General features: G+C 48.0%; 1 protein-coding gene across 1 annotated transcript in view; it reads left to right on the top strand.

The window, feature by feature from the left end:
- The first annotated feature begins 5,139 nt into the window (after positions 1-5,139).
- EVL (Enah/Vasp-like) overlaps positions 5,140-12,961 on the top strand; it is a 154,596-nt gene continuing 146,774 nt past the window's right edge. Inside the window, exon 1 of the mRNA XM_081022524.1 lies at positions 5,140-5,784. Within this exon, the coding sequence (XP_080878650.1) occupies positions 5,780-5,784 (5 nt within the window). The 5' untranslated portion in view covers positions 5,140-5,779. The remainder of the gene's footprint in view (positions 5,785-12,961) is intronic.

Here is a 12,961-nt window from a genome sequence, read left to right as displayed (position 1 = left end):
CAACAACAACACTTCCCTATCGCACCCTATTGAGCTTCCCTTTTCTTTTTTCCAATTACATTTCTGAAGCCATTTTTCTGCAATGTCACTTTGTACCATTTTCACCTTCATTCCCATATGCACGCCTCTCCCCTCCTTTTTGTGGTCCACCCTTGCATGGAGACACCCCCAACCCCCGCTATTCTGCACCTTCCTCCATCCATACGTTGTAACTATTAAGCACTCTTTTCACCTTTTGACCAATTATGAAGCTGCCACCACCACCACCCGTCCCGTGACCCCTTTTGGACCCCTGCTTTCATCTTCACCCCCTATTTCCATGCTGCTACCTCTCCTCTCATATTCTGCAGCTCTGCCCTTTTGCACACACAACCATTATTACGATCTATGTTACTTGGAAGATGTAGAGAATCTAAAGAGCAAACCTGCCAGTTTGCTTGTTCAGTTGGAGATGGTTAAGTTCCGCTGATGGATGTTGTTCCATGCTCACCCAAATAGTTTGATGCTCCCCCAAGCATAATTCTCATTCAGAAATGGAGGCAGCCCTGGGCCAGCAGGGGTGGGATGCCTAAAATAGGAAGCCCAATATAAAGAAAACCCATAGAGAAAAATTAGGGTTCCCTTCCCATTTGGGGAGCTGTCAGTTCTCCGATCCAGATATTTCCAAAGGTGGCAAATTATGGACAGGATTAAACTAACAAGTCCCATCAGCAGTAGTCTTGCACATGGAAGGAGAGGAGGCTAATTCCATCTGTCTATCTAAAATGCTTGCACTAATGAAATAAATAATAATAATAATAATAATAATAATAATAATAATGATAATGATAATAATTTATTTATACCCTGCCCATCTGGCTAGGTTTCCCCAGCCACTCTGGGCAACATCCAACAAAATATTAAAATACAGTGGTCTGTTAAACATTAAAAGCTTCCCTAAACAGGGCTGCCTTCAGATGTCTTCTAAAAGTCTGGTAGTCGTTCTTCTCTTTGACATCTGGTGGGAGGGTGTTCCACAGGGCGGATGCCATGACCGAGAAGGCCCTCTGCCTGGTTCCCTGTAACTTGGCTTCTCGCAGTGAGGGAACTGCCGGAAGGCCCTCGGAGCTGGACCTCAGTGTCCGGGCAGAACAATGGGGGTGGAGACGCTCCTTCAGGTATCCTTCAGGTAAAATGACCAGAAGAGCATGACATTGATTTCCTCCTTTTGGCTGAAACTCCACAAACATGGGATGACGTCAATGCATTGGCATATATGTATTATGATCGATCGATTGATTTTTTATGCATGCAAAGACTGACTGTGATGCTGTAACTTCATTCTGGGGCAAGTGATGGTGGAAACGATATCTAACACCAGCTCATAGTGGTACGCACTTGTAAATCCTGAGTTGATTTGCTGAAGAGGGAAGAAGTGTGCAACTAATGCACCTACTGGCTACCTCCGCTGAGCATTGACAAAGCAAAAGGAGGACTTAGCAATGTGGCAAGTAGGTTGTGATGCTCCACTGGCACATTTTGTCACGTCCTCTCACCACCACACTTACACAATGGGGACAAGAGAATTGCCTTGCTGGCTCAGACTATGGTCCATTGAGTCTCGCATTCCTTTTCAAAAAAATGGCTGGCGCGAAGCCTTTTGGTGCTCAAGAGCAGGGCATGAAGGTGACAAGTACAGTTGCTGTTTGTCCCCTGTATCTGCACAGCTAAGTCCCATTTAACTATCATGGCTAAGAGCCAATAGGAATATAAGGCCAGTCGTAAATTCATGCTAATACAAGATGACATCGTTCCCTACGGTGGCATTTTCACTGTAAGGAAGAGGCACTTGTGGGATTCTCTGCCCTGGGTGCCAAAATAAATTGGCTGTCCTTGGGTAGCAAAAGCGACCTATTGCATGAGGTGGTGTGTGCTTGTCTAATGTGTGTGTGGTGATTTTGGGCTCGGGCTAGGGCTTGGTAGTGGGAGGTGGAAATTTGCTCCTCCGCCTCAGGCAGCAAAATGTCTTCAGCTGATGTTGCAGTGAGTCCAAGTCCAGCATCCAGTATTTTCACCTTAAGACAGCAATGGCTAACCTATGTCCCTCCCGATGTTGTCCAGCTCCTCCAACTCCCATCAGGTTATCCACTCCTAGTTTAAAACAGGGAAAGGGAGGACCACTGTCTGAGACTTTGCGGTGTCTGAGAAGACAATGCAGCAGGACTACCAAGTTCTCAATCACCACCACTCAAGGCAACTGGAATTGCATTGCTCAATGCAGTGGCAGACCTTGTGCCATAGTCCTGTGCTGTTAGCCAAGGCAGAGCTCAGCGGAGGGAGAAGCCAGCCAACCAGCCAAGTCTCAAGGAGGGTACTTGCCTGGTGGCAGAGTCTGTACACAAGGTCCAGTCCAGTCCAGTCCAGTCCTAAGGTCATGAGTATCTCAGTTCACGTAGTCAGACGACCCGGGGGGGGGGGTCAAGAAAGCTGAGGGTCCAAGGTCATAAGAAGCAAGAAGCAGCAAGGTCTGGTCAGGAACAATGAATGTTGTTTCCAGCAACTGACCGAGGCTGGCAACCCTGCTGACGAAAGCTGGAGCCAGCTGATCAGCAGCAGGTGGAGTGTCACTTCGTCTTCTGCTCCTTCAGGCTGCTACTCAGCAGGTGAAGCCAACTCCTGGCCCGTGACCTTGGGGTCTCAAATTTCAGCAGTGCCCTGTGTGACACCAAAATTTATCACCTTCGCGACCAAACTGGTCACAGTCACCTAAATCTGCCTCTGTTCAGTGCCACAGGGGTCACTGCTGATATTATCAGGCTTTTTTTGTTGGGAGTCATTCTGCAAAGAAACAGTAAAGATGTTTGTACCTTTAAGAACTGTTTCTGTGAGCTTTGGGCAGATTGGGCACAGCTGGGCATGACTACGAAAGCAGGAAAAGTTGCAGTTTGGATTTGCCCGCAAGAAAAAATACCCACAAGCGTTGCTGTTTGTTGTTTCGTAATAAAACCTTTATTTAATTTGGTTTTACACTGGTCTCGTGGTGTCATAGCTTCTGTCATCTGCCACCAGAGGAAAAAAACCCCTCTAACATTTTTATTTTGGGCATCTCAACCACAATCCTCCTTCCCAAAATATCTCCTCCCTTTTCAGATAAGTGTGTGAAATATACTCAGAGTCGCAAAGTGATTTCATGCTCTTTATTCAGCTCATAGTGGTGAGGAAGAATGAATGAAAGTCCCCTCAAAGTATCTGCTTTATATACATTATTTACACAATAGGCTGCACATCATTGGCTAATTCTGGAATTCTACTGTAAGCCAATCAGGTTGTGGATTCACTTATATCTGGAGCCTGATTGGGTGGTTCCTGCCAACCAATCATACTGCTGCATTGTTCTAGGACCAATCAGACTGCTGCATTCTGAATCCTATTGTTCTAGGACCAATCAGACTGCTGCAATTTGGATCCTATTGTTCTAGGACCAATCAGACTGCTGCAGTTTGGATCCTATTCAACTCAGTACATAACAGTGTGTTTAGGTGACAGGTGTGGCTGATCCATGACCCAGGAGGCACATGCAGTGCCCCCCGCAAGTCCAGAGAGAATGATAGTCAATGGAGAAGAATGAATGGACAATGGATGAATGAAGGGAAGAGTTTGGGTGCATGAGAGAATGGACGATGATGATGAATGAGGAATGAAGGACAAGGGGACAAATGGGATGTTCCACCCATTTTTCACTTTGCCCCACCCACCATCACGTGGTGTGTTGTCTCCACCAGTTCTCCCCAAGGGACTGCAGCCTTCAACTCTGAAAACGCTGCCCACACATGAATTAGGACTTTAGGCTTTAATGGATAATAAACAGGGACCTTTGAGTGACCCAAGACAAGACAGTCAATAAGGAGGAGTGCCTACAATTGTCCTAGAAATTCTCTGTAATTCTCAGGATAATAGTTCTGGGCTAACAAGCCTGAATTAAGAACATCTATGAACTTAACTTAAACAAGCCTGTTTAAAAATCTGAAAGGTTTAAGAAATGAGAGGGTTCCTGTCAATCAGCATTAGCACCTTTGTGATGTCGAAACAGAGCAAATGTGTTTTGGGAAAAGATATACTTTGGCATCCATCTCTTAGGAAGTTTCTGCGAGTGGGCATTTCGGAGACCACCCCAAGGTCCTCTTAACAGAGCAAATACTGGGTTGCCCAGATGGGAATGTGTCCCTTGAGCTGGAAAATGTCCCCCACCCCAGTCTGAGGGCCCGGGACAAAAATTACTCCAAGAAATTGGTTTGTGTTTGTTTTTGTCACTGGGGTGATTTGTTCTTGTCTTGGCAATGTATTGGAATAAAAAAGTATATTTTTCCCCAAATAGAAACTGATCCAGAGAAGCAGGCTTCTTCTGAGATATCCCTTGCTTGGTTTTGAGACCTTTCACTACTCCTAGGACACTTCCAAACACCAGTTTATTGTGGCACTGGTCCTTCTGAAGCCTGCGAGTTCCCAGCCTCTCCAACATCTCCATGACGTCACCCTCACCAAAGCGCCGCCCTGCATTACCCCCTCCCCTTTAATCCGGATTAACTGCTTCCAGCTTTTATTATTATTATCGGATTTTCCTGAGAAACGGCAAATCCGGGTAAAATCGAGGGGCGGGGGGCGCCATGTGATGGCATTTTGATGAGGACGACGTCATACAGACGCTGTGCAATATGTCCATGCGTTGCGCGGAGCAGAGTCCACAATAAACTGCCCCGTTACACTGCAATATACATTGCAACCACCCCGAAAGGGTTTGGGGTTTTTTTTTGGTAAAAAATAATAATAAATAAATCTGGATTAGTGAGCATAAAGGAGCCCCAGCCCTCCCCCGTATGCGCGTGAATTTCCAGATTAGGGTCATAGGCAGGGGCTTTCTTTTCTTCCATTTCAAAAAATAGTTTTTTTCCACCAAAAAGGCTAAATCGGGATAAAGGCGAGGAAGAGGGAAAGGGCTGCAATGTCGATGCCAAGGCGTCTGGTGCGCGCACGAGGAGCCCCCCGCCCCCACCCCCCAATCCCAATATCCTGCAAGAATCCACGACCGCTCCGGGTACGGAGGCGCGCCTCGCTTCGTGGTGGCGCACGCGCGCTTCGCCGCGCCCGGGCGTTGCATGGCCGCCTCGCGTGTGCGCTTTTCTTCCCCGCCCGCTCTGTGCGCGTGCCTGGACGGGCTCGCCAGGTCGGCGATGCCTCTGCGAGAGCCGTAGCGGCGGCAGGCAGGCAGGCAGACAGACGGGCGGAAGTGTCTGTCAGCAGTAGCGGGCAGCCGAGCCCCGCGGGCTTTGTGCGCTTCCTCCTCGCCCGCCCCACGCCCACCACCCTCGCCTCGCCACATCCCGGGAAAGCGGAGCGGGAGGAGGAGGATGGCCGGGCCCCTGGACCGCTTGCCCGGCGCCGTGGAGAAGCTCCCCGGCAGCTAGCGCCCTTGGCCGGCGGGGACGAAGATGCCATTGCGCGCCAGCCGCAGGCCGCCAGCAGCAGCAGCAGCAGCAGCAGGGCGACTGAGCAGCGGATGCAGCGACGCCAAAGCCCGCCGGGCTCCCTCCTCCTCCTCCTCCTCCTCCTCCTTCTCCCGGGCGCCGCTCCTCCATTGAGCATCTGACAGCCCGCAGTAGCGCGAGACGCCGCCGCCGCCGCCGCTTTTACAGCCGCCGCGCTGCCGAGCCCGGGGCCCGGGCAAGAGCTTCCCGCTGCGCAGTGGGAGCTGGCGGGGAGACGCCGGCCAGAGGCGGCTGCGCAGAGCTCGACTGCGGGGAAAATGAGGTGAGTCAACCGAGCTGCGGCTGCCCCGTCCTTCTTTCTCCTCCTCCTCCTCCTCCTCCTCCTCCTGCTGCGCGCCGAGCGCCCTCCTTCCCTCCCTCCCGGATGCTGCCGGGAGAAGGCGAAGGGAGAGAGGCGCGCTCGGGCAGGCAGGCAGGCAGGCAGACAGGCAGGGACCCCTCACCTGGCAGCAGCCGGGCAGGTGCAGGCAGCGCCTCGTGAGGAGAAGAACGGGCGGGCTTGGGGCAGAGACGCGCCCCGGCGCCGGGATAGGCTGGGCATGGGGTGCCTGCCTCGCTTCCTCGGGCCTAGCAGCTGCTTTCGTTGGAGCCCCAGCACCTATCTTCCTTCCTCCCCACCCTTCCATACCTAGGAATTGAGGGGAGTTGCCTGTGCCCCTTAACCGCTGCAATCTGCTGCTCCCAGCAACCTTTCTTTAAAAAAAAAAAAAACCCTTTGTGGCAGGTTTGCTGTGGCACAAGGGTCAGCTTCCTAAGGGAGGCCTTTTCCTCGTCTGTCAGAATATATGCCTCAGTTGGGTGTCAGGAGATGATCTACTTTTGGGGTGTTTCGTTGTGACAGGCAAACACGGCTATGCCTCTGGGATCTGCCACATATCCTGCTGATCTCGGTTCTGCTGTGGGAAGCTGGTTTCTGTGGATCAAGCTGCTGTGAAAGACACAAGAGTGAGCTAGACACCAGCTGCCGTTGCCTCCCTCACAGTTGGCAACCCTAAAACTGAGATGATGGGATAATAACCAGGGAGGGAGCCTCTGAGCACATGCAGAGTGCCTTGTCCTCAGCACAGAGGCCTGATTCATGTGGTGCATGTCTTTCTGGCTTGCCCACTGCAGGAATTAGCGATGCCATAATTCGCAAAGTGCTGGATGTTGCCCGAGCCGTGCTTGGAGTAGTCCCACTAATCTCAGTGGGTCTACTTTAAGCACGACTAAGTCTGGGTCCAACTTAAAGTCTGGAGGCAGCAGAGAGGCATGTCTTGTTTCTTCAAACGATAGAGGTTTCACACTGTGTTGGAATCATAACCTGCCCTACAAAGTCGAGTCGGTTGTAGGTGGTAAGAACCAGCCACTTGGGCACCTGAGATTAAGGTGTGTGTTTGAGAGAGAGAGAGACGAGGGTGGCACACTTCCAGGTGCGATTCAGCATCAGTGCTTCTCTTGGAAATGTAAGCAGAGCTATTCTGGCAGTGTGCATCTCCATCCTTCCTCCATTGAAAAAAACCCTAAGCGTCACTGCGCCTCCCAGTCTTTCACCAGAATGGATCCCATGCTGGTGGGTGGTGTGTTTTAGACACGATTGGCTGTCATTCCTTCAGCCTTTTGACAGATTGCACGCTCTGCATCCTTGCAAGCGGTTGTGGGGTTTTGTTTTTACATCTCATTTCTGCCCCAGCCCTTGTTTCTGCTGTCATGTGCAGCTTCCGCGAATGTAACACAACGCCTTAATTTCTGTGCTGGAAAAAGCAGCAATTTGCTTCTAGGTGCCTGTGCTATGTACTCTTGAGTATCCCCAGGAAAAGAAAAAGCACTGGGGGAAAGTACTGTGTGTGTGTGTGTGTGTGTGTGTGTTGTGGCCTTTGTTGCTAAGTGTCCATGTCTCTGCATATGTATATAGATTGCCATCCTAGTCCGCAAATAAATTTGGTGCGTTTCCAAGTAACACGAGGTCTTCCACCGAGGTGTATGTGTGTGCATATAGGTGTGCTAGCTCTCCCAGTTCATGCAGAGGGAGAGGGAAGGGGCATCAGTATGCCAAATGACTACGTAGTGCATCATGTGGAGAAACACAGAGAAAGGTGCATAGCAACAGAGATGGAGGAAACGCGCAACTCCCCTCCATTGGCAAGAATGTGGGTGTGTTCATTCCTTCTGTTGCTGCAGCCTTGCATACCCTGTGCTTGGGTGTGTTTGTGTGTTCAGAGGTTTCTTGCTTTATCTCTGTGGTGTGATGTTTGTCTACATCTTTTATTTGTTTACAGGCGATGTGTTGGATGGGGGGGGGAACCTTAATCTCTTCCCTCCCCTCCCCTTTTTATAAAAACGTGTGTGTCAGATGGATTCTTGCCCAGCTGATTCTCACTCCTTTCCTTGCCCCTTCCACCTCCGTATTCAGTTCTGCTTTCTGTGCCTGTAAGATGCAGATGTTGGCTAGGCATATATTTGCAGTATCTGCCTCTCTGCGTGTATTTTCTAAGGGAGACGAGGGGAATGGGAGTTCTCTAATAAACACCTCTTGGTTTCTTCTGGGGATGCAGGAAACAAAAACACTCCTGGGATATTCTTCCTTTATAACAGTGTCTTGGTGTAGTTAGAGATACTGCAGCTTGTGTGATGGGAACACACTCTCCCCCACCCCCTTTTTTTGCCAGTGACTTTGGAAAAGATCCAGGAACAGAGTTCTGGCTGAGGCTACTGGTTTAGCAGTGCAAATTCTGTGCAGATGGTATAATTGCTCTTGTGTGTGTGGCATTTCATTATTTATATGACAACCAGTTGGGGAGAGATCAGAATAACTTGGGAAGGAAAGAGCCTCTCTTTACGTGACCTTTGCCTCTCTGAGATAACTTCTTCTCCCGATTCAGAGGACCACAATAGCAGAACCACTCATATTTACAATGGCTGGGTCATGTTATGCTGAGATAATTATTCAATGTCAGAGAATTTTGCTTCTTCCTCTTAAGGGCAGGTTATTTATTAGGGAGGAATTGGGCATCCTGGAAAAAACAAGATTGTCTCCCAGTCTTTCACCAGAATAAATTGATAAAATGCTAGTGGGTGACGTTTTGGGGGTTGTTTCCTCCCTCCCCATAATTGACTGTCATTACTTAAACCGATATGGCAGATTATGTCAGGGGTTATAAAAAGCTGCAGACAACACATCAAAATAGCTCACCACCAGCATGGCGCTGTGTGTGCCTGTGCACATTTTCTCTCCTGCTAATCCTTGACACTTCACATGCTATTTGGTGTGTTTCTCAACGCTCCAGTTTTACCCATGCCTTTTAGGGTTGTGGTCAGTAGAACCCTGTGTTACAGTGATCTAAAAAACGACCAATCTTGATTACAGCCAATTTAAGGATGTTTGTGCTCAGGACTTGAGGCCTCTTACATTGTCCTATTTAGTTAAACCATGTTTAAGCTCAGTTCAGACATCCCATCAAAGATGTGGTTAAGGAACCTTAATTATGGATTCATGTGTTGTGTGAAATAGGCAAACTATGGTTTGTGATTAACTGCGGAACCAGAATTGGAAACCATGGTTTGAAGCGGCTTTGGAAACCATGGTTTGTGCTAACTGGCTTGTTGTTATTTATGAATCGACTAGCCGTAGCTTCGGCCGCTGTGTTTTCTCCAGAGCGTGTTGCACCTTGGAGAGCAGGATTGGATGTATGAAACAGAGTACAGAGACAGTTGAAAACCAAAGCCAGCAAGCTACTCTCAGCCATATTTTGCCTGCTGTGCACTTGAAAGCTTTGAAAGCATGGTTTGGGTTCTTCAGTATGGTTAGTGTGATATCTCTATGGTTCTAGGACTTATATGCACAAGTATTTGGGATGGAGGCTTAAAAAGCTACAAAAAAGAGATAGTTGGCTTGTGCTCAACCATCATAGCTGCTTCCTGATGACCAAACTGCACTGTTCATCCTCTGTTGTCCAGGTCCATTGTGCCTGCCATAATAAAGTGGTAGAACTTTAGGCAATCCATGTTATTCCACTTTTTCTGGTGGGTTCTGCACAAATGGATGTTTTGCGCTGAAATTTCCTTGGGATCATTTCCCTTCCAGTTGTCTTCTTGTGAAACTTTAACCAAAACTTTGGGGCAGAGAGGGAGGGAAATTGCGCAACTAGATGTTCTATCAAATAAGTCAGCGATGTTATGAGCACAGTGGAGAAGAAAGATAATCGATGAGGGTGGGAAGCAAGCAAAATGAGGTGCCAACTGGGAAGAAGCTTCTTGGGATGGGATTAGCTCTCTGCTGTGTACACACCACAAACAGTTCACTTCTAATCTGGAAGCAAATCTCAAAAGTACACAGCCAGCTAACAGACCTTAACTTTCTCCAAATTGGAACAGGCTCAAAATAGTTCTGAGATGGCTCAGGACTTCATGGCTGCCATGACGACCATGGGACTTTCCTAACATGCCATTGGCCCACACTGGACCTTGTTTTCACAACTGGGCAGGAAGAGGGTGATCCAAAAGTGGGGGAGGGGGTATTGACACCAGTCCCTTGTCATAGTCAGATGCTGAGATTTAGGCTTTCAGCACCTTTTCTCCTCTGCAGAGGCAGGGGACCTGTTAGGATGCTCTGCCCTTGGAGGCTGATGGAGTCAATGGGTTTCCAGTGGTTCTGAAGGATTTTCTGGCTGCTGTCACTGGTGCTCCTGTTGAAGCTCTGGCTGACTTCTGGAACATCCAGATGGCTAGGGCTGTTGACCCTGTGCCTGAGTGCCTCCTACCGCTTGGCCCTCTGGTATACTCCAGAATTTAGGAAACAAGATGGGAGACGGCTTGAACATGAGTGGAGGAAACCTGCAGTTGAACACTGATGGGTTCTCATCAAGCAGTGGCAGTAAAGGCATCCAAGAAGGCACAAATTGGGGCTTAGGCCCAGTTTTTGTACAGAAACTGCTTTGATCACCCTGTAGGATGACCTGTATTGGAAAAGAGAGACAGGGGAAAGGCATCCTTGTTCATTCTCCTTGATCTCTGAGCCCTTTATGTCCAAATGCCATTTTCCCTGATGGGCTGTGCGTATTTAGTGGAAATATTTTCTTTTTCTTTTAAATACTCTGCTTTTCTTATGAGCTAAAGCGCCATCAGTGTTCAAAACTCCCATCATTCTAGGCACATTTTTGCGACAGGGAATTTCTTTAGCGCGAGCAGTTTCTGAGCTCTGTGCCTAAGATTTCAGATTTAAAACCGCAGAGTGGAAGGAAAGGAGGAGCTTTTTCTGCCTTCCCACTTCCAGCTACTCTCTGAAGACTGGAGAAGAGACCCTCTTAGGAATATTAGGGGGTCGGGCAGGGGAAGGACTAGACCATGTGAAAAAGGAACATAATATTTTAGCTGCAGTTCATTCATTTTCAGCTTTGTATTCTTGTTATAAAAAGTGCGCCTAGACATTCCGTTGTTGCACCCATAATCTAGGTTTAAGGTGCCATTCAGCTCCTAGCTTTCAGATTTCAGCTTCTAACACTGAGGGCCAGGTTATATATGGAAATGTAGTACATTGAAAGGTCCGTTGACTCTGAGTTTAAGCAATGAGTTTGCCTTATTGAACACTGCGATGCCTCCTGCACTTTTGCACACTACCTGTTCTACCCTGGTGCGATCCCTGTCCCACGATTGACTTATTTCATAAGCAGTGCCTGCCCGGGTCAGATTAAGTCCCAACAGGTTGCTGCTTGCCCTGAATCCCAGGCCAGTTGCCTGTCCTCCTCCGCTGTTACAGAATGTCTTGTGCACAGCATCCAGCCCACTGCTAATTTATTTACCTCTGTTCTTGAGCTGCAAGAGCTTTATACACCAAGGCAGTACAGTATTTGGGAAGGGAATGTCCTGCCCGTTTAAATCTGCAGCCAAAGTGTTGCCCTGATCCTCCTGCCTACCAAATGTGGTAGGGCTGCAAATACCCAAGAATTTATGCAAGGTACTGCAAAGCAGTGGTGGTAGTAAATTAAACCGAAAGAAGAGAGAAGCAATGCATGAGCAAATATTGTTTACCGTAGCCAATCCAGCATTGACCAGATTGCAAATGCTCTTGATGCATTAGGCCAATTTAATTGGGCTTTTTTTTGGGGGGGGGGGTAGGGGACAGAGAGAGAATACCTCTTGGACATACATGCCTGCTTCTAGAAAGCATGCTTGCCAGTACAGAGTTTAGTTCATTCTGCTTTCTCTGTTGTATGCTGCAATAGCATCAAGAACAGACTGTAAACCTAATTCAGCTTGTAAAATATCAGAGAGATGGGGGTGTCTTTACATTTCAAGCCTGGTTTAGCTGAATTATGGAGCAATAGTATGCAATCCTATGGGGTTTACTCTCAGAGAAGTTAGCAACAAACTTGAGTCTCGTTAGCTTTTGGTGGGCTAGTTTGCATTTGGGCCGTCATCTGACTTTGTAGAGCTTGAAAACATACAAGAACAGGCATAGACAAACTCGGCCCTCCAGATGTTTTGGGACTACAACTCCCATCATCCCTGACCACTGGTCCTGTTAGCTAGGGATGATGGGGTTTGTAGTCCCAAAACATCTGGAGGGCCAAGTTTGCCTATGCCTGTACAAGAAGTATTAAATTGGTGCTGAGGCAAGTCAGAGGAGACTGATGGATATAGATTCAGGTAGGTGGCGGTGTTGGTTTTACACAGTAGATATATAAAATAAAAAAATTATCCAGTAGCACCTTAGAGACCAACTAAGTTTGTTCTTGGTATGAGCTTTCGTGTACATGCACACTTCTTCAGATATGACAGCCTAGTTTATGTTACCTTTTCCCCATCACAAAACTCCTTCCATGTGCTTGATTGCATAACTACTTTCAATGCCAACACCATCAGCTGTCTTGATGAAGCCACTGGATTATCCTAGCTATCTACCCACATGACACAAACATCCATATGGAGCATTATAATCTACCTTATACAGGCCATGACATTTATTCATCTAGCCCAGGACAGCATTGCCTGTTCTTACTGGCAGTGGCTTTCCAGGTTTTTGCAGACCAAAAGTCTTCCACATCACCAGTTACCTACTTCCAGGAATTGAATTTGGGGTGTTTTGCATTCAAAGCATGCACTCAGCTACTGAGTTATGGCCCTTCCTCCACTGATCTGGCATAGGAGCCATGCATGACTTTGCAGCAGCAACTGTATTGCAGAAATATTGTATGATTTGGGCCTGAGAAGGTTAAAGGTGCAATATTCGGTATTTACCCTTTTGACCTGGGAGGAGAATGTGAGATAGTCTCAAAAGTCTTTACTTGATGATATGGGATCAATTGTGCAATTGGTTTTTATACCTGTAAACTGCTTAGAAGCCTGTTTTTGCATTAAGTGGTATGTAGCTCCAGGGTTGTGGGAGGTTGAAGACCTGTTTCTGTCTCTGTGCAAGCCTGGAATGGCATCAAGAGAGTTCTGAGGTATTTGCCGGAGACCAA

The sequence above is a fragment of the Podarcis pityusensis genome, assembly GCF_964106645.2.
Source record: "Podarcis pityusensis genome assembly, chromosome: 1".
Lineage (NCBI taxonomy): Eukaryota > Metazoa > Chordata > Lepidosauria > Squamata > Lacertidae > Podarcis > Podarcis pityusensis.
This window is presented reverse-complemented; position numbering and strand designations above follow the sequence as displayed.